Below are 25,297 nucleotides of genomic sequence, written 5' to 3' on the forward strand. Positions count from 1 at the left end.
GCCCAGGACTTTGCAACCATAAGCAAGATCTGGCCCTACCCAGAACCATAGGCAATAAATCTGCTGATGCTGCCCAAGCAAAGCAAGACCCAAATCATTCAGAGCATTTGCTGCACTATCAGGGAAAAAGAGCAAAGCAAGCGATGTGCAGAAGTGCTGACTTGCCACAACCAGGGGAACACCATGTGCGTGTCTGGAAATGCATCTGCAAGGCCGTTTGCTTAAGCTGTTCTTGGAAAGCAACACATTGTACTGGAAAGGGAAAACCCAGCTCCCAGCCTGCCGCAGCTCCTGGACAAGCCTGACTGAATGAAGCTGCTCTGAACATGCATGGACCTGGATTCAAGGTCAAGCACAAGTGGTTGGATCATTCAATAAATCACAGCGTAGCACAGAATCATAGCATCGAGGAGGTTGGAAAAGACTGTTAAGATCATCAAGTCCAACCGTTATCCCAGGACTGCCAAGGGCATCACTAACCCATATCACTGAGGGCCTCATCTGCATGGTTTGTGAACACTTCCACGTTCATTTCAAACTCTGACAGCTTTGCTGCTGTTCACGTTTCACACTGAGAGCACCTAATGAGGGTTGGGCTCAACCCCAGCTCGGGGCCTTGCTGTTTCAGCTGCAGAAACTCCAGGAGATTGTGCAAATGCAATAAAAAGGTGTTTACTTTACTAAAAAGGGAGGGGAAAGGGATGGCAATATATGAAGGCTGCCACCATAAAGTCACCACCTCACCAGTGCTGGTGCCCCATGATATATGAGGCACTGTGGTCACGTCCAGTCTAAACATCTGGAGGTGGCAGTGTGACAATCTCTTCAGCTCTGTTCATCCACCTTATTTATTCATTTCCAGTTTTACAAACTATCCCTGTGATTTATTTCAATCAGGGACTTAAACTACCATAACCCCCCCAAACCCAAGCAATAAACTCACCCCTCAAATGAAAGAAACAAATGAGGGTTTGCAAACTACGGATCCCAGGGCAACAACACCCCAAAAGTAATTGTGTCTGATGCCAGAATAAATACTGTCTGTCCCAACATGTGGCAGCACAGCAGCAGCATGTATGAGCTGAGGGAAATGGCTGGAGCATGATGTATTGAGTTCAGCTGCAGGCATAGTCCACTGCAGCTAAATAAGCTTCAGTCCTTTCCAGCCCCAGCTACTCCATGATTCTGAGTCTATGGCTATTTTTAAATCTGGGCTTTCTAATTTTACTTCGTTTTCATTTCTCGAAGCTCTTGGTTTCAAGGAAAGTGGGAAATGTCCATATGAGTCATCCATCCCTCCAGGCGGATGGCAGGGTCTGGGAACCAAGGGAGGAAAAGCAGCTCATTCTCATTAAACTCTATCAGAGGTGATTCTTATGTTAGACTCGACACCAGTTTTCTCTCCACAACTAGAACACGATCATTTTGTACTCCAGTTTCTGTGGATAGAAAAGAATCTGGAAAGGATTCTTTTCCCTGTATTCATTTCCAGGCCTCACCGGAAAGCAGCACCTGACGTTTGCCATTGCACTAACATTGCTCTTGTACCAGTTTCTCATCGCAAATCAGTGCATCCTTGCCTTTCAAAAGGCAAATGACCTCCCTGACCAGCAAGACAAAGGCTTGGATTCAGTTTAGCTAAAGTGAGTGCCCCTGCTGAGAGCAAGTGAACAGAGCGCTGATCTATTTCTCATAGAAGCTGTTGTCTGATACAGAGAGAAATGGACCATCAAATAGTTACAAGGCTTGGAAAGGCATTTTGATCTAATTTTTGAGCCATTACCTGTGGTCGAAGCAGGAAAGAGGAGATGCTATAGAGGTCCCTGTTTGTTTGCACTGGTTATGCAAACACTTGGAGTAAACCTTTCCCCACTTCAGCTCTGCAAGGCAAGCGGATGAATGTGCGGTCGTGGGATGTTCCCCACCACTGGGCTCCTCTTTGCAAGGCTTCCCTTGGATTTACACACTGCACAACCACACACTGTGCCTGCTGGGCAGGTGTAGGGAGGGTATCACTGTATCTCTCCCTGGCTGACACCTGGAGAAAAGGGATTCTCCCACTAGCTGATGCAGTTCTGTGGGTAGGAGCACAAGGATCCTTCCTCAACCAGACCCTTCCACCCCAACCCTGCTCCTCAGTGTCTTCAGCAACCCTTTTTTCAAGCACCTCAAGCACTGAGGCTCCTGCAGTTCAAATTACGGAGAGGGAGGAAGCCCTGGTCTGTAAGAGCATCAAAACCTGTGACCAGAACAGGCACACAGAGGTACAGCACAAGGAAAAGAGCATTTTCCAGCTATGGCAGGAGCAATGTGCCCTCTGATCTGCAAAGATAGTGATGTGCAAATCCTCCCCTCTGGGGTTCAGAGCATGATGTCTCCCTGTATCTGTGGTCCTCGGATCTATTTAGCATCTTACCAATGCAGCGTGATCCATCAGGGCTGGTCATGAACCCACGTGGACACGTGCACACGTAGCTGCCTGCTGTATTGGTGCACTCGCCACCATCGCACACGCCAGAGATTGCACCACACTCGTCCACATCTAGAACAGAACAAACCAACAGTGGGTTAGGATTCCCTGCAAACCATCTCCTTGCCTGGAGTGCAGATCCAGGACCAGTGCTGGGATCACAGAGGGAAGCAGCTGCTGTTATGGCTTGTCATGGGATGCTTGAGACCGGCTCATGCATTATCTGATGAAGTTCTCCATACAGGAGGGATTTGGATCAATTTTAAGCACATTCAGGCATCTAAATCCAGGTGAAAAGGCATCTGTACTATTGGTTAGGCAAGGAGGGTCCAGACATGTCAAGCTGTGGGTTCAGCTCCTCCATCAGCAGTCCTGTTTTAGTGTCATTTGTGTAACAGTACCATGAGCATGCCATAGTTGGAACTGTTTTATCTCCTCACAGGGAAGACTGGAGAGATGGAGCATCCTTGGAGAGATCCCACCTAATTATCCATGGCAATCCAAGAAACACCATCCCTGTTAGCAAGTCCTGCCCCACACTGCTTCTGCTCAGCCTGCTTCTCCAGCAGCCCACCGTGGTGTGTGTGACTCTAACACCCCAGGGAGGTGCATCTCCCTGGATTTAGAGCATGGGAAATAAGGACATTGCCATGAGGTTTTGGAAGGTGGAACAGCCAGACCCAGACAACAGAAGGACCAGGCAGCTCTGGTACCCAGGCAGGTGGTAACAGTCATGGGAAGGTTATAAGAGCACCACATCTCAGAGGCACTCACCCCAGTAATGCAGCTTCTGAACATACAAAGTTCAGCAAGTACCAGTACAGATGACACAGAGGGAGACAGACCATAACTTATAGAATAGAATAGTGAGGGTTGGAAAGGACCTTAGGATCATCTAGTTCCAACCTGTTTGCCATGGGCAGGGACACCTCCCACTAAAACGTCTGTGTGCAGCTATCACCTGGGACCTAAAGCTTTGAAAAAGCAATGGGAGCAGAGGGGTAAATCAGTTCTTTTAACAAGAGCAATCTATTTTCCACTAATAAATATAATTAGTATATATGAATATTAATATATAATGGTAATATCATTAAATGCAGAGGTTCCGGACGTGCTTGTGGGGCACTTGACTCAAGAACTTGCCTGGGAACAGGGCTATCGATATTTCTATTGCCAACTGAAATCTGATTCAGAAACTGAGATGGAATTAGAGCCAACCCCTACTTAATCCACCCAAAGCCATTGGTTGGGGCTTATGGCCCAGGTGGTGGTAAAAGACAGAAGCAATATTTGCCCAATAGTTTTTACAGTGGCAAAATGAAAGAAACACAAGAAAATGTGTCCTGGCAATTGGCAAAATAAAGTATTTCTGCTGAGCAACTTGATTTATTGGATTTTAAACCTATGGTGCTGCTGTGAATGGCTATGGGGGGGGAGGTTTATATGCAATTCAGATGCTGCCTGGGGCTGGCAGGAAAGTAATGAAAAGGAACTGGTCAAAGCCTGCTCCTTTGAGAGGGGGTTTGCTGATGTGAACAGCACAACCACCTTGCACAGCCTGATGGCATTAGCATGTGTGAGGTTAGAGATGCTGCAGGGCAAAGGCAGACCAGTAAAGACCTTTCACATGGGAATGGGGATGGAGAATGTCTTTGGAAGAGCTTATCGAGCAGATTTCAGTGATGAAGGGATAATGGGAAAGTTACCTGGAGCCAACCCATCAGGGCAAGGGAGGGACCAGAAGAGCTGGCTCTGATGATGGGTATATGAGCCACAGTGTCAGAGCTGAGGAAGAGGCATGAAATCTGTGTAAGGAAGAGGAGTGAGGTACCCAGAGGGGTGCTGAGCTGTGTCCTGTCCAGTGAGAAACCGGGAAAAGGAGTTGGGAAGGAAATGTCTGACTCCAATCTCACAGTGCCATGCAGTGGCTACTGATGCTAGTGCAGCCCTGAGCAGAAGGATGGGGAAGCAGGGGTGGTGGTACCCCTGAATAAGGTTCATTCCTGGATACCAGAGCTCTGTGTGGTGCCAGCTCTCACAAGAGGGTGATAACAGAAAGGGGGGTCAGACAAAGTGGGACACAGTGAAATTCATCCTGCCCAGCTCAGCAATAGACAGTGGCAATGTGATGATCTGAGCTGCCCTTTGAAGTGAGACCTACAGTACGGACAGAGACCCCCCCCCCACAGGTGCTTCATGTGGTCAAAGCAATCCCCTTCAATCCCTCCTCCTTGCTCACACAACCTCTTACAAACACAATTGGCTTCTTTTTCCCTTTGGCTGCAACTCCCCATCCTGCGGAATTGAATGAAACCCTATTTCAACACACACCAAGTGCACAGGGCAGGTTGTACACCCATACATCCAGGTGTATTCCTGTTTGGCTTCTTAGGAACCCCGGACCTCAGCCAGCCAAAGGTTTCAAGCAGGTTGTGCAGAGACATCGCCTCTGTCCTTGCAGTGCTCCTTTAGCTCTTTGATGCTCAGAGCCCTCCCAAGCCACAGACACAACTTGAAACCTCCAAAGGCAGCAATGCAAACCCTCAGAAAACACTTCCCCCACCTGGGCCCCTGCAGGGAAAGAGATTTTATCACTGCAGCCTGCCCTGTCATTTAATTACAGGCCTGTGTTTGGTTACAGTTTGCAGAGCACTGGAAGGGAAAGAGCTTTATGAAGCGAAAGCTGCTTGTGCTATTTGAAACAGCAGCTTAAAAACCCCTGCAGAGCTCGCCTGAAGCTTGTTGTATGGGAGATCTGGAGGCCAGCTGACGGGTGCTGCATGCTCATGACATAGCATCAGTCATCCAAAGAGAAGCAACCACATTCCATTCTTAAGGAAAACCAGAGGTAAATCAAAAGGTTAAACCAAACTGCAGCATCCTGGTCCCCCTTGGCAATCCCAGCTCACGAGGGCAGTGCTAGCAAGGAGGAGGGAGAAAGGCGGCTTCTCAAGACTCCTCACACATGGTGTACATGGAGAAACTGAGCTCTGGGCTTTGTTTTAGCTCTTCCCCACCACATTCTGCCTTCTTTATGTGCTCTTTGTAAAGGGTCTCCTGGTTTCTGATTCATTCCAAGCTGAAGCCTGTGGGGAGCTTGACACAGTGGGGGCGGATATGGAGAACTCTCATTAACACCCAGCTCCGGGCAGGGAATCCTTCCAACTCCAACCTGGCTACTCCAGGACTTTTCCAAGCCTCTGTTAAGAATTAAAGCAATATTCCGCATGCTCTGCTCCTCAGACAACGCAGGATTCAATGCAAACGTTGACTTTGGATCTGCTCTCCAAGGCGCTGGGTTGGAGTTGGCCTCATCATTAAGGCTGAAAACACTGGAAGCCAAAGGCTACAGAGCTTCAGGAAGAGAGCTGCAGCCTGCACAGCCCATCCACCACGGGTGCCCATAGACATGGTGAAAGCCCAACCCTTCCATCCGCTGGGAAAACAGGGCTTGATGGGGAAAACATCCCTGTGTCACGTAGCAGAGGTCATGCCTCATCAGCCCTCTCTCGTGCAGCACATGGAGCTTCCCTTCCAGAAAGCACAAAGAAACCACAGAGGAGCGTAATGGAAGGCTCCAAACCACACCAAATCCATGGAAATGAGCTTTGAATGGATCCAAACAATGAGCTCTTCTGTGGACATTTTGTAAGCAAATTGAAAACTCCCTAATAAAATGGCTATCGTGTTCCAGTTGGGAGGAGAGGGGCCAGCCTCCCCTCTGCTCATGGAAAAGCAGGAAAGCTCCTTCCCATTCAGAGCCATGAATGAGATTCAACAGGGTGAAGAATACAGAGCCTTGTTTTCATTAGAGAAATGGGGATTTTGGGTGGTGGTGACGAAAGAGAAGCCTGTAGGGACACAAGTAGCATCTACTGTGTCACCCTCCCGATGCTAAATGGAAAGGGATGAGTAAAGAAGAGAGATTTGGTCTCCCTTGGCACAGTCTGGCCCCTGGAGATGCCAAAAATGGTCCAAAAGGCTCAAGCCTGCCTGGATTTAACAGAGCCTGCACTGAGCATGCAGTGCCTCTCACTCCCTGGCCTGGTGTTTCTCCATGTACTTATTTGTACCTTGTATTTTATCATCCTGGAACAATTTTGGATGCGAGACACTCATTCCTTTTGGGGTATTGGGAAGCCTGCTGGGTGAGGTGCTGGCATTCCACACTTCACTGATAACAGAGCTGGCTTAGCACTTTGGATACAGTAGAGGAAGAGCTATAGGGAAAAGAAGCTAAATTCCCATCAGAGAGCCACTAGAATGATGGAAGGAAAAAGCTGTATTCAGTGATTCCACCCCTAATTCTGTGCCATGGAAATGTTCCCTTAAGTGTCATTTTGACAGCTACTTCCAGGTTAACTTCCAACTGTCGCTCTGTGTAACAGCCCCTCACTTCCCTATGTCTTCTTGATAAAGGTCTTTGTACCAGATGATGTGTCTGATTTTAGCTTTGACGATTCCTCTCCTCATTTAGCACCTTCAGTGTCAGAAGGGCTTTGTGTCCTCCTCAACAATTCCATTCTTCCAGCAGCGTTATCCATTGGATATAAGTATGCCCTTCTCTCAGTGCTCACACACTTCCCATTCCCCTGCAAGCCTCAAGATCCAGCTCTTTTCCTGTTTTTCCCTAAACCAGGCACAGGGTCTGTCACTTCAGCCCTAAGCTGGGAACATCTGCTCTCCTTGCTCATCCTTCCATCCCAACACAACATAAATGCAGCTCTTTGGCCCTTGCAAAGCTGCCCTTGTGTCCAGGGGTGATGAACAGAGATCATTCCCCTTCCACCCCACTGCTGTGTTTCACCGACTGCTATAAGTGAGCAGCAACTCTCCCTGCCAGAGATCCCATTATACATTGCACAGCCCCAAACTCAGGAACTCTTGATCCCTTGAGCTGCCTCGGAATACAATGAACAAAGGCATAAAATGAGCCACTCTTTGGAAGTGTCACATTCATTAGGGATGTGCAGCAGAGATAACTCTGGAACTGAGCGACCCTGAACGTGGAGGATATTTAGGTTCACATCCAAACTTGATGCTGTGCACACATCCTCATGTGCTGCAGGAAGAGGACATCATTTGCCTGCTGGGGTTGACCAAAATTCATCCAGGGCCTCCAGCTGCAGCCCCTTTACGTGCCTGGGAGATGAGGCCTGAGCTGGCCTCTTATCAGCATAGAAGATCCTGCATAAGAAAAGCATCCTTATACTTCAGGGATTCAGGGCCTGAAAATGAAGCCTTAATTCAGGTGCCGTTTGTGCTAAGAGATAAGTATCACCATGGGAAAGAAACAACATTATCTCTACTGCCTTTTCCCACCGACAAACAGCCCCAAAGAAGATTAGTGGCACATGCTGCTGTTAATAAGGGAGACATCATTCATCAGCAGAGCCAGTGACATGGGCTCTGACCTTTGGCTCAAACGCAATCCCATCTGCTGACCTCACTCCCCAGCAGGAATCTTCTAAGCAGAAAAGACAAGCTCCTGGGAACTGGGGAAGAATTTGACATAGACATTTAATCTAGTTTTAATACTTCCTGGATGCTAGGCTTGGATAAGGAGTCTCAAAACAAGAGGAAACCAGCTCCTCCTCCTAAAGCAGGATGGTCTCAGTGCAAGTTGAGAAATCCCTCCTTTCACCAGCTATAAATACAGTGCAAACAGGCTCAACAAGGGAACTCCTGCAGCTTTGAGGTTTTAGGCTTGGAGCATACCTGGATAAAGGAAATATCCTCTTATGCTCATAGTTGTTATTTTGATGAGCACCCTTGGCTCAGTGAGGAGGTTACTTGGACGGACGCAGCTCCTTTGGCAGTACAATCTCAGTAGAGCAGGAATTCAGCTCTATCCACTGTACCAAACAGTGCTCCTGATGTATCAAAGCACGCAGCAAACACCAAGACAGGGTCCAGATCTTCGTGTCTTTATAAAGTGTTAGCATCAGAGGAAGCCCTTACAAGATGCTGGCTCTATTCTGCTCTTCAGTGACTTACGGGGGGTGTATGTCCTACAGGGAAACAGGGATAACCCAAATATCCTCTTCACCTTCTGGCTGCCCAGTGGGGATGTGCTGGTGATTTGTGTCTGGGAAACAAGCCCTCAAAAACAACCTCTACCCTGTCTGTTTAGAGCAGCCTTCATGCTTATCTCATCTGCAGAGAGGGACCTCTAGGTCAGTAAAAAGCATCCTCTTTTGGTGGTCTCCTTAGCAATTGAGGTAAGATAAGTGATGGAACAGACACTATAGATGCTGAAGATGTCTCTTTTTATGGCTATCCAGGAAGGAGAGTGAAAGGAAGCTGTTTATGGCCTCATCATGCTGCTTTTGCAGGCGTTCTGGGAAGTGGGGACCCACGCAGAGGCCCCTAGCATCTGGATGACAGATTCAGACAATGGATTGTTTTTAATCTTGCCATATAGGAGATTCCAGCTAAACTGATCTCATATGTGCTTTGCCTGGTCCCCAGCCAGCACGGGTGAGGCAGAGCAAGGCAAGAGTGATTTTCTGTGTCCTGAGGTTCTAGTGCAGTCCAGCCTTTGCCCATCAGGCAGCCAAATTGCATGGGACATCATTGAATTTGGGAAGCAGGTTCTTCACCTGAGATGCATGTAAAATGCTTTGGATTCCATGAGATCCAAGTCCTTGGATGCTGGAGCACTGAAACTCTTCCGTTAACTTGAGAAAGTCTCGTGGCTTCCTGCCAAGGAAGATCCACAGACAGATGTGACATGAAAGAGCCTCCATTCCCCACCAAAGGATTAACCTCTGTAGGTTGTGTCTCACTACGGAAAAGCTTTTCAGAAGGGCTGAACCCAGATCACATGGAATGCACTGACACAGAGACTACTACAGTTATCCTAACCAGGAAAGGTCTGGAGTACAAGAAAGTGAGGGTATGGGAACAGTCACCTGGAAGCAGTGATGCTCCTTTCCCTGAGAACTGACTGCTGGGGAAAAAAAAAACCATAGAATCCCAGATTGGTTTGGGTTGGAAGGGACCTTAAACCCCCCCATCCAGTCTGGTCTGAAGCACTTCCAGGGAGGGAGCATTCACAACTTTCTTGGGCAACCATGAGACAATGGATGCTGTCAAACCCACAGTGCCGCTGGGGTGGGTTCCTGTGATGCTGACTGCTTCAAGTGCTCTCTCTATATGATTTTGCCACTTAGAAACAGATTCCAGGTTAATTGTCTGGATTCCAGTGCATTTATCATCCCTTGTCTCGGTTACAACAGAGCCTGGGAGGGGAATGATCGGGAAGTGGAGTTCCTGAAGCCCAGCTAGGTGGGTTGCAGTCACACCAGTGCAATGAACACATTTTACCCCTAAAATGGCAAACGCAGGCAGCAGGGTTTCATTAGGGTATGTGGGAAAGAGCTTTAACAGCCAAGGCAGGAAAAGTTTAATGCTGGTTTCCTTTTCATTTGCCAGATGTTTGGAGAATACAACAAATGTTGATTCCCCTGTTCCTGAGTGGTGCAGGCTGCATGGCAAGGTGCTGCTGTGAAGCACTTGGGGAGAGCATGTCCTTCCCATCACACACCTCTAAGGTCTGCACAGCTCTGAGACACACCAAGCAGGGATGAAGGAGATGCTGAGACTGGACCTTAAGGAACTGGAGCAGACTCTGATGAAGAGGGCTCAGATTGGTGGCACTATGAATGTTCAACATTCCGACTGCACCTCATCCTGCCTGTGCTCCACGCAGGAACATGTGCCTTATGGCATGGACCAAGACATTGGTCTCACTGTGTGAGTCCTGAATTTAACAAAGTAACACAGTGGACCAACTTACCCTAAGTCCAAGAGCAATTCCAGGGCTTCCAGAACCAGAGATTTCCCTTAACTGCCATGACTAGTCTTAACATTGTTAAATCTTCATACCCTGAAGCATTTTGAAGCACTGCATCATCTCCAAGAGATGCTGAGGCTGAAAAGGTCACTCCTATCTACACCACCATTGGAGATGAGCGAGGTGCATCCTACACAGTAACCAGAAAGCCAGGAAAGCCAGGCAGGCTGTCTGCAGATAACCCTGGCCTGGCAAGGGGGAGTGCTTCCCCAATGGGAATGGGGCAGTACCAGGCCACTGGCTCACAGGATCAATGCTCAGAGGATAGTGACTGACATTTCATTTGTCCCTGCTTTGTACTGAAGGACAAGGTTCAGGTTCTGTCCAACACGTCAGTCTGGAAAGATGTCACCAAGTCAGTGAAGCATCACTTGCTCCACACCCTCATCCCATGGAATCAGACTTTCTGCCCTGCACTGAGGGCCATGACTTCATTTCTGGTTGTCTTATACCATCACCATCCCGGTTAGTCAGACTCCACCTGCTTTGCCTTCCTTTCAGTTGCTCTATTGAATTAGAGGCAACAAGTTGCAAGCTGCAAAAGGATGAATATCAAGTGGATAAGGAAAATATTCCTCACCAAGACAGTGGTGCAACCCTCAAACAAGAGCCTCAACAGGAAAGGCTCAGACTGAGCAACCTGATAGAGCTTTGAAGCCAGGCCTGATCTAAGCCAAGATCTAAAGCCTTCCAGAGGTCCCTTCTGTTCAATGGGTCTGTGGTGCCATTAAAAGACCTTTCAGAGAACACCTACATGAATAAAAACCCTCTTCCTAGTTGAAGAGATCAGGCAAGCTCTATTCCTCACTGCCTTGGGCTCTGGGAAGCAGACAAAGAGATCAGAAATGCATTCTAAAGTGGGTTTTCTATCGTGCCTTCACGCTTGCCATACTCCCTCCTGATTGAAACTAACACCAAGGCTGGTATGGGAGCTCTTTCACATCTCTATTTTGCCAGGCCAGGAGATGCCCTGGGAGCAGAGAGGTTCAGGCCCTTGTGTTCCCAGAGTGTATCCTGAGCCCTGTGCTGAGCAGGCTGGTGAAGATGTGCAGGAGGTTGCAGTCCTACCTTCACATCTGTGGTTGGTCTCACTCTGCTTGTGACCCGCAGGGCATTTGCACTCATAAGAGCCCACTGTGTTGATGCAGTTTCCACCTTGACAGAGGCCAGGAATGGCTTGACATTCATCCACATCTACAGGAAGAAGAGCAAAGATCTTAGAAAGCGAAGCCATTGCAACACACGAATTTTCAATCCCATCATGGTCAGAACCCTATGAGAAATAAGCTTTGCTCAAAGTACATGGATTTACACTTCATAACACAATTGCCCATCAGATCGCATTAGAAATAAGGTGAAGGACAGAAAATGGGCATAAATATGTTGCTGCCTTATCTACACAAGCAAGAGGGGGGTCAAAGTATAGTAATGCTTTCCAAAGCAAACATTCATGTGTCTACATAGAATGATGGCTTTAGAAAAGCTTACACAGAGAACCAGTGTCTGTACTGGGGCTCCTGGCAGGCGTTCACCGCTCACCCTGTCAGTGCCCACCAGGATGGGTAAGGGAACATCCCCTACATGTTCATGGCATTTACCTTGGCAGGCTCCAGTACGAATATTGGGAATGAAACCTCGGCGGCAGGGATGCGGTTGAGCAGGGCACATCTCACATGGGTGACCCCAGGCCCTCCCAATGGTGGCACAACACATGGTCTTGGTGCAGACGATCCCACTGAGCTGGCCCTGGCACATCTGGTTATTCACTTGGCTAAAGCAGGGACCGGTACGATAGTCTGAGGGAGAACAATAACGTCCACAGGTTAGATCAAGACACAAACACGAGGTTTCTGTCCCACACAGGGTGTCTGTTCCCCTGCCTACCAGCACAGCTACTCAGGTGCTAGGGCCCACTACTGGAGGTGGTGACCTTGTTTCATGTCATCATCATTAAGAGGTTCTCCAAGCCAGCTCTTCCTGATCTCCCTCAGGCTCATCCCATGAACTACACTCATTCTATGCCTTGAGACACTCCTTTTAAGTACTGGCCTTAGAATGAACTCAAGATACGAAGTCAGGCAAAGAAGCAACTGCTGGGGTTAGCAAAGTAATTACTTCATTTCAGTTAGGGGCAAAGATGCCTATGGAGATGCCGTCGTACAAGCATCTCTCATGGACAGCCTGTATACCATAAACATAGAGGATGATGGAGATGTCTTGCTGTCAGATCATCTCTACATGGCTTGCAGAGTAAGAGTCACAGTTCTCACCCATTAAACATTCTGGGAAAGGATTCCCAAACCTTTCCCCATGATGTCTACTGTAAATGCCACAAAAGGATTTCTACACTCTCTGACAGCCTCTGTAAAGTCAGCCTCCTGCTGTTATACATGTCACTGTGATTAATCTCTTTGGTTTAACTCCTAAAGGTCCCCTGGCAATTTCCACTACATCTTTAAACCCCAGATGCTGTAGAACCCACCAGCCTGTTTCCCATTCCCAACAAGGATCCTCCTACCCCTTAAAGCCAAGAATATTTTGAAGGGCTTGTTTGCACTAAGGAATGTGGCTTTGCCACTGTCTGGGCTCTCATGACCCTTGATTAGGGATATTAGCACAGCAGGCATTCATCAGGAAAGAAGATTCTGAAACAAGAGGGATTTTCCTTCCCCTGGGAATAGATGATTACATGCAAGTGTTTGATCTGTGGCCGGAAAAAGGACCTTTAACCACGTTATTGTCAGACCAGAAAATTCCCCATTAACTGCCTAAGGATGTTGGTCAAAGAGCTGCTATTTCAGATAGTCCAGCTGCGCTTTGCAAAGTTGCTTAGGGAATCTTGATGTTGAAGTGCCCAGTAATTGGCTGTGAACCCAAATCCCTGCATCACTCCCCAGCTTAACCCCCTTTGCAGTGGAACATTTGGGTTTGACATGTGAAGCAACAAAAGACTTGTATGGAAGGTGGTTATACCTCAGTCATGAGCCCTGGGCAGCATGGGCACCACATGTAAAGGTGAACAGTTCTGTTTCCAGAAATGTCCTGGTATAATACAGACACTGAACAAAAGAAAGCTCCATTTCTTGGCCTGCAAATTCTCAGCTAGAAGCCTTTCCACACATGATCTTTGCAATCAGCTCCCTTCTATTTAAATCCTTACACACATGTGCAAAGAATAAAAAGCAAGAAAAAACCATAGAATTGATGGTTTGAAACAGAAAGCTTTCTCCCATAGGGTATCAGATCCCATCTCCCATAGGGTATGTGTGCATGACAGCCACATTGGAGAGCCTACATTTGCATGAAACCAGGAGAGAGTGGCTTCATCCTGGGCTGTAAAAGATCACCTGGAAATCACTGCAGGCTTTAGGCTGACAGTGCCAGTGCTGATGCTCCTTCCTCAGTCCTGTGGCAAAGCTGAGTAAAAACCATGAGGTTCAACTGGGTTATGGGTGTCCCACCTGGCATCAGGGTAAGCAGAAGCTACATGGAAACCATTTGAGTTGTTGGAAACAGAGCTTTGAGGCACAAACTCAGCTCAGCTTGAATGTGGCAGTGCCCATGTGCTTCCTGTGAAATAGTGAACATCATCTGAGCTGCTTTGAAGCCTTGTTAAGCCCAGGACAATACCTGGTCCAACTGCTAACAAAGAGCTTGCTTTCCCCCTTCCAAAAGGAGCACGGAGAACACGTGGCTGATGTCGTTGTGGTGTCTACCTACAGAGGGCTCCTAGAAACTCACATCACACAAATGTAGAGCCCAAAACTCCATTGTACAGAGAGGGGAAGGGTAAACCTGCACCTCCCACATCATCCCACCGAGCCTGGACGCACCACAGCAAGAATTCCTCCGCATTGATAACGAAAGCACAAGGAGAACACCCCCTTTTAAACAAATAATTGACAAAAATAGATTTTCATATGTAGATCACTCCTTTGGAGGGAGCGAAGCCAAGGAAACTGCAGTCTGGAATGCAGAGAGCCTGGCTGCATTCCACCGCCCATCTGTGGCTGATTTTAATGGTGAAATGATTACATTTTTAATGGGGCACCAATCACATTTTATTAAGGAAATATGCACGCTTGGATGGCTAAAGCCCTTTTACAGTCACTGTTTGGGATCCCACTTTCCAGGAACCCTGTCACAGGTAGCTCTCCTTTAGAAGCTTGGTCTTTGCTGGTATGTCTCTTAGAGAAGCAGAGACAAGGTGGCTTCCTCAATGAAAGCTGAGCTTTCTTCCTGTTTCCTCACCCTTTGCAATAACAGTGCCCAGTGGTAGGATATGGATGAGTTCCCCCTTTCCATCTGCAGGTAAAGTTCTCATTCAAGAGCTTGTAAGAAATGCTGGATCAGGCTTTAGCTGGGGAATCAGAATCTTTTCACCTCTATGGAGGAGACTTTTAACACATACGTGGGCCTTTAGGATCACTTGTAGCTGCAAAAATCAATCACTGCCTGACTTAACCTCTCCAAATACAGTTAGAATCATAGATTGCTTGTCACCATCAGGTTAGATTAGGTTACTCTTCACCGGAGCAGGCAGCAAGGAGAGAAAGAGCTCACAGGGCAAAAGGCACCACGGAATCAGAGCTGAAGCATTAACATGTTTGCATGAACCACGAGAAATCTGACTCTTTGCTATGGTCCTTGTGTTCAAACCCAGTCTCCCTCCACATATGAAGCATCACCTCCCCCATACTAGCGACTTGTGCAGATGCTGCAGAGCTATGGTGTGGCTATCGTGAGTCTTATCTACCCAACCCTGCAGCCAACGCAGGCCCCAGATGTGCTCAGAAGAGGAAGCTTAACAGGAATAGACCTCATTCCCAGTTCCCATGTTTGGCTGGTTGTCATGGAGATTGTTAGGAACCCCTATAGCTAATGAATCCCTGACAGTTCCAAAGCCGCAAAGCCTTGGGGGGTTGATGGGTGGGATCCTTGCCATTACACATGCTCTTACACTGAGCCACACTATTCCACTTGCAAGCAGCTTCCTGAAAATATCCCTGTAGACATTTTGAACTCTCCTAATGAGTGTCTAGGATGTAAGTGGAGGAACACTATATGGTTGCTGAGGACATCTGCCTTCACCCACGTGCTGCATGGAGTCCTGCTGGAAGAGCTGGGACATTAAAGTGCAATGAAGCGCATTATGGTTCAGCCAAACCAGTACCTAAAGCCTCAAAGCTTCCCCATGTCCACCACTTGAGGACCAGGGATGCTGCCCTGGCTTTGCCTACCCTGCTTAACCCATGTTCACCTTGTCAGAGCCTGTCCAAGCTCCTCCAAGAGGTGATAAAGAATGATGCACTGCTCTTTATAGCCAGCCATGGCTATAATTTAGAGCAGAAATGCAGCTTGGAGTCATTAGAAAAGAATAATCAGTTGCAGACACTTTAAAATCACCACTCTGAAGCTATCAAACATTTATGGACAACACTTGGAAGGCACCTCCTCTATTGCTCAGTTTGCCCAGTGCTAAATGAAAACAAGGGCTATCTTTTGTAGGGAATGGTTCCCTGGGATATTCAGTGCCATTAGTTTGCATGGAAATGTTAAATCCAGGCTGATTCCTTTGAAGGAGACCTCAGGCTGAACACTTCCCTAAACAAGGGTGTTCTTCAAACATTGCCTAACACCTGAATTGAAACAGCGCCTGAACCATTTACAGCTTCATTTCATATCCAATTCAAATGACTGCTTTGTTGGAGAACAAAAATTAACATCCCCTCCCTTTTAACTGATTCTTCTTTTCTCTTTGTGGAAATCAGTAGGTTTAGACCAAGAACTCATGAAAAGAAGCATTTTGCTGGACACCTCTCACAAGGAAAAGGATCCCTCCACTCCTCTAACATCCCTCTTCCCAGCAGGGTGTCACCAAGAGTGCTTGCAGTGGAAATTCAGATCCCAGGGTAAAGATGGAAAAGCAGGAACAATCCCTTGCTATTTAAAACACAGTCCTAGAGGCACCAATACGCCTGACCCAGCCATATAAGCAGAGCCCAGAGGTGAAGGGACCCAAGAGCTCTCCCTTGCATCCCCAACCCCATCCTGCAGCCTCCAGCACCATTTGGCTGGGATCCCCTCCCGAGCCAGGCCATGGGATGGGTGAATTCCTTCTTCACAGCATAAATAAATAGAGCAGTGAGGAAGGAGAGATTTTCCTTTGCTAAAACTCAGATCCCTTCTCACAATAAACAACACCACTGCCGAAGGCTTTTCCTTCAAGCACTAAGGACAAACGTTGCCTGTAAGCAACCCCCAGGGAGCCACAGACCTCGCTGGGATGAGGTCACTACCACATATGCCCCAGGCTTTGGCAGGCTCCCTACAAGCTCCAGTAAGGCAGCAGAGCAGAGCAAGGACAGGAATATCCAGGCTGATGGCTATTTCTGCTGGTTTAATGAATGGTTTCCATCAGCAGAAGGCTGGTCCCATAGGCACAGCCTGGCAGCTCCTCCTGTCTGCAACCTTCCGGAGCAAGGCAAACAGCCTTGGGAAAGGGCAAGAAGAGACCAAGGCAAAGCACTGACCTGATAGATCCCTCTGCAAGCTTCTACCCAGAGAGATTCCCACACAAACTGGCTGCTTGTGGTGGGGCCATTCCCTAAGGAGCCCATGGAAAACTGATAGCTTCCAAATTAAAAGCTTAATGGAGCAATTCATGTCATAGAGACACCAGAACGTACAGGGAAGAGCAGCATCCAAAAGCCACCAACCAACCGAGGAGCCAACAGAAAGTCCTGTGCTTGTTTCTGTTGCACTGTGACTGCAGAGCTTTCACATGGCTATAACAACCATCTAATGCTGATCCTCGGTCTCGGCACACACCACAGCTCCAAGTATCTGTTCAGCCTCTCAGGCTGCCTCCTACGTGACAGCTTTTTGTGGATGCAGGGAGAACAGCACAAGGGTCTCCGTCAAGGGCTCCTTTCTCATGGAATACTTTCTCCACCTAGTCATTTCCTTACCTCATACAAACACAGCCACATTCCTCATGTTTAACTGCTTGGACTTCTGCAGAGAAGAAAAAGCTGGCCGGGGCGGTTCCTAAGGCCAGACATTCCAAGGGCTGCAATAACATATTCCAAGGAAATAGTAAAGGGAGAGCTTTTTTAAGTTTTCCTGTCCTATTTTTACAGTTTCCTGTCAAAGTCTTCGCCTGATGAAACCTGAGATAGAGCTCCACGCACAGCCCAAGGGCTCTCCACTGCAACGGCGTCTGAGGCACAAAGCACACACACTGCAACATGGGGCTGGTAGTCCAAGCGGTTAGAGAATCACAGAAACAACCAGGTTGGAAAAGAGCTTTAAGCTCATCCAGTCCAACCATTCCCAGCACTGCCAAGGCCACCCCTAACCCATGGCACTGAGGCCTCACAGGGCTGGTGCCTGCATCCCTGTCCTGGGCAGCCTGTTCCAATGCCTGAGCATCCTTTGGGGAAGGATTTGTTCCTCAGCTCCATCTAAATTTGAATTAGGAAAACGCCTGGGAGTGTTGGGGCATGGAAGAGACCATGAGCTCGGAACACTGCTGAATCACTGCCTGGTCACTTAATGCAGAGATGGATGTGCAGGAGTGGAGGTGCTCGGGGTGGCAATGGGGTTTGATAGCTCCAGACTCTTTTCATGGGGTACATGGACCTTGCTTAGTTGGACAGGCCTGAAGCTGCTGTGCCACCATGAGCTGAATGCCTTCAGTAGATGTGGACCAAACAATGCTTCTCCTGCCAGTCTGCATTCCTCCTCATCCATCTTCATAGGCTTGCAAGAAAACAGAGCTGATGCAGAGCCTTGGGTTAGTGTCAGTGCACAGGAACTGCAGCCGTTCATGGGTCTACCTCCAAATGTGCTCAACCAAGCCTTTGGGATGTGATGCTCCACTGCACTCCTCACAGTCCTGCAGAGCGCTGCTTCCAGACCTTGCAGAGCCTTCAGATTTGTGTGAAATGGGAAAAGAAGCATTTCTCTCTGTGCCACTTTCCTCCCACAGGGATCAGCAGGTTCCACAGCATCAGGATACTCCTGTTCATGTGAGAATGCCACTGCATCCAAGAGTGATGGAGAGTCAGCAGATGAGGCAGTCGCCTTCCTGCCCAACCCAGAGCAGGCAATGAAGTGTCAGCTGCAGACAAGGAGGTCCAACCCATGATGGTCCAGCCTCCTTGGCTCACTCAGCTACAGCCAATTCAAATGCTCCCATGTCTCTCAGTGCAATGCAAGTAGCTTGGTTTTGAGCAGGGTTGACTCGAGCATCTCATTGCAAAGACCCCTTTTGCTATTACTTGTACTTTTGCTAAATTTTACCTATTTAACCTCGAAACAGGTTTATACCAGGATAAGCGGTTTTGGAGAATTCCCATCAAAACATTCCTGTCATCTTTGAAGATAAATCTTGGGAATGCTGTTTCCATGAAGGGCTCTGGAGGCAATTCATTCTGATTCCAGAGGCTGCTTCCCATTCTGCACAGCAAACCAGCCCCTGAGCCACATGCTGAGCACCAAGCCACAAACAAAGGTATCAAGAAGCTGTGCTGCCCACACGGGCTGGGAAAAGTAGTGATTGTCTCATTAAAGATTGGACCGTAAAGCCCATGGCATGCAGGAAAATTACATGTGCAGGATGTGCCTCCATCCACCAGCATTCCCAGCAGCCTGCGACTGGTTTTCTGCAGGGATCAGAGGGAAATGTGGTTTTACAGCACTACAATTATTCCATCAGGGAAACCTGTCTGCAGGAGGAAAATGGCAACTTACGGCTGAGGAAAGACTTGAATCCCACTCCTTGGGCAGTTGGTGCCAGACCTTTCCACACAGATGCAGGTGATGAAGAGCAGTAGATGCCAGAGCTCTTTAGGACCACAGTTCCCAAAATGTGTTTTTTACCACAATGTAGAGAAATGGGAGGTTTTGCCCCATCTTTGGAGGCAGGCTGAGGAGAAGGAGCTCCACCACATATCTATATCATATATTCTATATCCCAGCGACATGCTCTGCTTTGTGTCTTAACATCTGTATTAGCAGAGGACTAGGACAGAGGAGCTGAACACTCGGTTTCTAACAAGGATGAGAGATCTCTTTATAAACACAGCCTTTTATTACAGAGCTCATCTGGGGGGTGGGAGATGCCAGCAGCACTCCTGCAGAAGAGATTTGATGGAAGGAGTATCAAGATTAATCTGGAATTCATAGGATGAAGGGCTTGATAAGTGTCCAGCAAGTGCCCCCCCTACCTTTTTCCTATCCCAGAGAACTGATATCGAAGGACGGACGGACGGAAGGAAGGAAGGAAGGAAGGAAGGAAGGAAGAAAAAGAATTCCTGGCACCCTGGGACAGCCTTGCAGCTCAGGGGATGCATGGGGAGAGGCAGGCAAAGGGCACTCAAGGAGCCACATCTCAGTCCATGGTTTTGGGATCTCTCCATTCCTCTGGGACCATGTGTTGCTCTTCCTTCAGAAGAAGAGCTGGATTTGGGCTCAGTTTCACAATGGCCGTGGACCTCAGGCACCGCCTGTTATATGGAAGAGAGATCTTTGACATATCTTCATCTGCAATGCAAGGCTGAGATTAAAAACCTTCCTGCATTATCCCAGAGAGCACTGAATTCCCATGAACTATTTGTGGTCCCTTTGTCGCCAGCATGATGTATGTCTTTGTGTGCCTGGCCTCCGGGGGAGCTTCCAGCTGAAGGTATGAAATCCATAAAGCCCTCCCCATTACTTCACTAGGAGCAGCATTTTGGAGTTCAAGTCTGTGACCTGAGTTAAGAGAGGAGTGAGCAAAGGGACCACATTACTGCTGCCTGCTTCCTGCTATGGCTTTTGCATGCACCCGGGGGGCTCAGACACATCCTGTGTGGCTGTTTCCTTTCTCCTAAGCCTCCAAATTAGACTGAATATTTTAAGGAGGGGGAAAGAAATCATTATGAAGAGGAAACAGAAAAGCTGAGACAAAGCCACTCTTCAGCCTCCTCAGGAGGGGGGTTGGAGATGCTTCACAGGCAAGAATAATGGGGTATTCTGCAGTATTCCCACCATCTGGAAATCCAAGTGGATTAAAATGCAGTTTATGCTCAGCCACTCATGAGCATCCATCTGTATGCTACAAGACTGTGTTTTGGATCATGTATTCTGTTTATACATGGCAGGGGATGTCTGACACTGGAAAAGCTACGGCTGGAGGGAGCAGTAGAGATCACTGTGGATCTGTCTTGCCTTTAGACAAAACTGACTGCCAGAATTAGACCTAACCAAGGCTTCAAACCAACCCAGTCCTGGCCATGGGTTTGGAAAGAGAACAGTCCCACAGTGAGGATCATGGAAGAAGAGGAGAAGCTCACTGCCTTTTCCATGGATGTTGCACATCCAGGGTCTTCTGCGGCTCCCATCCTTGGTTTTGTTCACATGTCTGGAGCTCTGTATTCAGTGATGAGGCTTTGTTTTCTTCTACTGCCTAATGAAGAGCCAGAACTCAGGCACTGGATGCCAGCTGAAAGTTTGCTGTTATCTCTACATGGACACAACTCCTTCCAAGGCTCTTGTGGGATATGGGACTTGGGAACAACCATGCAAGGCTTCAGGAGCACAGCTGGCTTTCAGCTCAGTGTTTGTATTGAAGAGCATCACCGCAGGAGTTTGCTGGTTAACCTTGCACCATGAAGAGGAGGAGAACATGCAGACACAGCCAGAGCCCTTTGAACCAGACAAACCAGAGCAACCACAGACAATCTCCACAAAGATCAAGGATGCTACTCTAAAAACCTCATTTTCCAAAGGAAAAGATTCCCTTCCATGAGAGGTACCAATGGGCATCCACAGCGAAGACCTCAGCAGCTGGACGGGAAGAAAACCCAGTTCAGCCTCATCCTTGGAACACAGGAGGAGCTTCTCCACCTCCACCTGAGACAAACATTGTCCCTTTTCACAGCCCTTTTCGTCCTGCTTGAAGGAGGGTGAGATCAGAGACACGACACCAAAATGTCTCCTTTTTCTGTAAACCCACTGAACACAGAATGTGGCCTCTTTCCCCACAGATTCCTTCTTCCTGTACTGCAGCTTTTTCCTCCCCCACTGATGCGATTGGAGTTCGTGGTACCAGAGGCTGCTGGGGTTATACAACATACTCTCTAGTTCTTCATCCCTGAAGATGTCAAGTAGAGAGAGGAAATGATGCTAAGATTCTCTGAGTACCCGGCTATTAAGGTATTTACCTCTGAAGTGGAGTATTTCCTGAATGAAGTGTGAAGTTGGTTAGATTGCTTCTACTACAAAGCAGCCTCTTACTGGAGCCCTGAACTGTTGAACATGAGGCTTGTTGAGTGCATGGCAGCAGAAGCTGTTGCTTAGCCTTCAGGAATGTAGTTTATTACTGGTTCAAAGGAAAATTATCTCCTTTTAGGGTTATAGCAAAAGAAAGGAAAATTAAAACCATAAATAAACCTGCAATTGGATTGATTTGTGGGCTTTGAATCCCTTCTTTTCATCAACATGGATGACTGGCATGTTCTCCAGTGCTTGCCACTGCAGACAAGTCCATAGTCCACCTGTCTGTGGCAGAACAGATCACTCCTCTGCACACACTCATGCTACAGTCAGTGCCTGCACATTACCCAGCAGTGATTCAAAGCAATTGCCCCATTCCAGTAAGAGAGATGGATCCTACAACACATCCTCTCCTCCACAGGCTGAGTGTGGTCTGATCTCCCACCCCAGCTGGTTCCTACCAGTAGACATCTCACAGCAAAGTACTAAGGGAAATGATTGTCCATACCACGTTATCCCTGCTTCCTTTCCAGTTTAAACTACCCGTAGAGAGAGCCTTGGGTGAAATGGTCTAGAGTGAGGATTCCCTGCCCATGCAAGGGGGGTGGAACTGGATGAGCCTTAAGGTCCCTTCCAACCCAAACCATTCCATTCACAAAAGCTCTCTGCCCACTGAGATTCAGGCAGGAATCCAAGGAATTTCCAGACTACTCAACCACATTCCCAGCCATGCATGGATGATGTGGTGATGCTCCCATAACATAACTGTTCTTCCTCCATGTGAAGCCAGTGGCTTTCAAGCTCTGCTTTGAATTAATCTTTCTTGGGGGAGAATCTTTAGGAACGAGATTCAGAGCTATAGATGGAGCTAGAGATGATCTGTGTTCCTTCCAAGCCTGTTACTGGAGACTCCCAAGGATGCTTGTAAACATGTCAAATACCACGGCTGCTTTAAATGGAGAAACTGAGCAGAAAGCCAACGGTGGTCCTGTCTCCAGTGAGTCTGGGACCTCATCGTAACAGATGGAGCAGGACTGAGTTTGCTCCTTGGAAGGGTTAAGTCCTTCGCTGTCCCCCCATGGGTCAGTCTCCACCACCTCACCTGGCTGCCAACTCCCCAGCCAGGAGCCTCTTTGAGAAGTGTAACTTTTAACATCTCTTAGCAAAGCAAGCACGCTGTTTGTCTTGGCAGGGAAGAGCCGTGTATACACAGCTGGAGAGCTTGTTTTGTCTCTTTGTACAAGTCTGGACTAACCCAAATCTCTAAAGGCTTTGTAAAAATGCTCTCTTTATGTAAAGCTTTTTATACATTACAAGATGTCTCCAAAGCCTGGCCCTGCTGAGACCCCTCGTTCCCTGCCTCTTCCACTCTCTCTGCTAACCCCTCCACTACCACGCATGCAAAGCCAGGACAGTTGGGATTGTTCAGTCCCTCTTGGCATTGCTGTATCCAGAAGTTTCCTTCAGAAATTCCCAGCTTTCTTTTCAAACCCAGCCAATGTCTGTGTGGATTTACAGACCTCAAGACTGCAGATCCCTGGGAGCAAGGCAAAGAGAAAGCAGCTCTGCAGACACAGGGTTGGAGCGTGGGTTCAGGGGATGGAGCCTTGCAAGGCAGAGCCTTGGGAAGAGAAAGGCTGTTATCATAATAGCCTTCCATAACTAAAGCAGTGCAGATCTGCACGTGTATGTATGGCAAGGAGAGGGCTTAACAAATATAGACCTGCAGTGCTCAACCGATATCTGTGTTTGAAGGAGAGCACAAAGAAGGAGGCTGGAGCAATGAAAGGTTACTTCAGTAAATGTGTGTGGAGGCTTTTAAAGAGCTTTCCCTTCTCTGCAGCCAATAAATGTGAGGCTCAAACCACAGCAGAGGCCTTTTATGGGGCACCTGCACCGTTAGGTTCAGTAGACACTTCTGCAACCCAAGGAACATTGCACAGCTACGTTGAGCTCTGCCTATTTCTGCTGGCTGCGATTCAAGCAGGGCTGACTGATGCTTGGGCTACCAGAAACCAACTGTTATTCCTATCTCACCCTCTAAATCACACTGCCAAGAATCCCCAGCTTGGAAAAAGAAACATTAAAGGCAGGAACAAGCCCAATCCTTGGACACGAAGTGAAACAGAATTCGCCCAATCTCGGGAAAGTGAGAGGCTAGGAAAAACAGAGCGTTTCCAGGGTGCTTTGATGTTAATGCTGGGAGCCTGCACGTTGGCTTTGTGTTTCAGTTTCATTTCTGCTCTGTGCCACTCTGCCCCTTGCCAAAAATCATATCAGAGCAGCGTCGTGGGATGTCCATCCAAGCCAACAGGAAAGGGAGACATCAGCCAAACCCTCAGTCATACCCACACCGCCCAAGTGTAAATCTGATCTACTCAAGCACACACTGGCTGGACGAGCTACAGCAAAGCCACATGTCACTAAGAGCCATATTCTTAGCTGGTAAAAACTGTGTTTCTCAGTGGAGCTGTTTCATAGTGGAGGAGCAGCTGGCATCAAACCGCTTGAGGTTTATAATAAACCAGAGTTGGCTTAGGGTTCATTCAAAACAGTTTTACTAAAATAAGGTTCTGTCATGGAAAAACTTCACTTCTGGCCATAATTTTCAATGTTTTTCGAGTAAATATAGCACTAAACCATAAAAACCATTTTGCACAGAGTAGAACAGAACACAGCCCTGAGGAGAAGGACTTGGGGTGCTGGTCAATGGGAAGATCCCCATAACCCAGCTTCAATGTGTGCTTGAGCCCAGAACCCCCCCGTGTGCTGGGCTGCACCCCCAGAGTGTGATCTCCATGTTTCTTTCCCCTTCTCTCTTAGTTTTTAGGAAGGGACTGATGCTCCCATCTCCCCTCCATGAGGATGCTGCAGGAATAGACTTCCTGGCATTTCTAAGCCACTCCCAGATTATCAAGATAGGAAAGAGGGAAATGCCCAAGAGAAGAACACCCTTCTTGTACCCAGCATGGGGGTTTATTAACGTTTAGAAACAGCTACAAGGGCCACATGTGGAGAGGAGGATCCAGAGACACATAACAAGGGATCTCAGGGAGCACTTTGGCTATGAGGTTGTTATTAGAGGCTGTGCAATCAGGCAAAGGAATAGAGCAGAAACTCACATCCAATTGAGTATCTTTAACAATGAAATCTCCAACCGCTCATCCTTTGTCCTGTCAGTGATAGCATCATGAAAACGTGTTCCTTACCTCTCTCGCACTGGGGACCGGTGAATCCATAGACACAAGCACAACGGTTTGGCCCAATGCATCGACCTCCATTCTGACAGCCGTTTTCACAGACAGCTGTTTTGAAAGGGAAAGAGAAATCAGGGATTCATGCTCTTAGTGAGACCCCAGTGTGGTGCTGCCAGGACTTGGACTATTGCCTACATTGTGTTGCTCACCCATCAAGAGGCTCCTCCATGCAAGGAATATACAGAGGGAAGCCTGATCTTTTTCTTCCCTGGAAAATGACTTCCTGTTTCTGAATGAACCCATTTATAAAAAGGCTATAAAGTCTCATTTCACTTGAGAGGATTTCCTTCGCCCTGGAATCTCAGTTCATTCAGGTCAGCATTGGGATTTAGATGTCAAGGTCAAGATGAACGGATACAAATGAGGAACGGCATGAAGGCAAATGTTTCACGTGTGACAGCAGTGAATTGTGAGGAGAGGGGACTTGTCAATCCCACAGATCCAAAGCAA

The 25,297-nt window shown here is 47.9% G+C and overlaps 1 protein-coding gene across 3 annotated transcripts in view; it reads right to left on the reverse strand.

The window, feature by feature from the left end:
- The window catches only part of LOC101873380 (fibrillin-2), an 87,153-nt gene that overhangs the window by 38,768 nt on the left and 23,088 nt on the right, over positions 1-25,297 (reverse strand). For all 3 annotated transcript variants that reach the window (XM_031055007.2, XM_031055004.2, XM_031055006.2), the window contains exons 6-9: positions 24,800-24,895; positions 11,927-12,124; positions 11,397-11,522; positions 2,417-2,542 (exon numbers count right to left, since the gene is read on the reverse strand). In XM_031055007.2, coding sequence (XP_030910867.1) covers positions 2,417-2,542; positions 11,397-11,522; positions 11,927-12,124; positions 24,800-24,895 — 546 coding nt within the window. The remainder of the gene's footprint in view (positions 1-2,416; positions 2,543-11,396; positions 11,523-11,926; positions 12,125-24,799; positions 24,896-25,297) is intronic.

The sequence above is a fragment of the Melopsittacus undulatus genome, chromosome 19 (assembly GCF_012275295.1).
Source record: "Melopsittacus undulatus isolate bMelUnd1 chromosome 19, bMelUnd1.mat.Z, whole genome shotgun sequence".
In the NCBI taxonomy this organism is placed as follows: domain Eukaryota; kingdom Metazoa; phylum Chordata; class Aves; order Psittaciformes; family Psittaculidae; genus Melopsittacus; species Melopsittacus undulatus.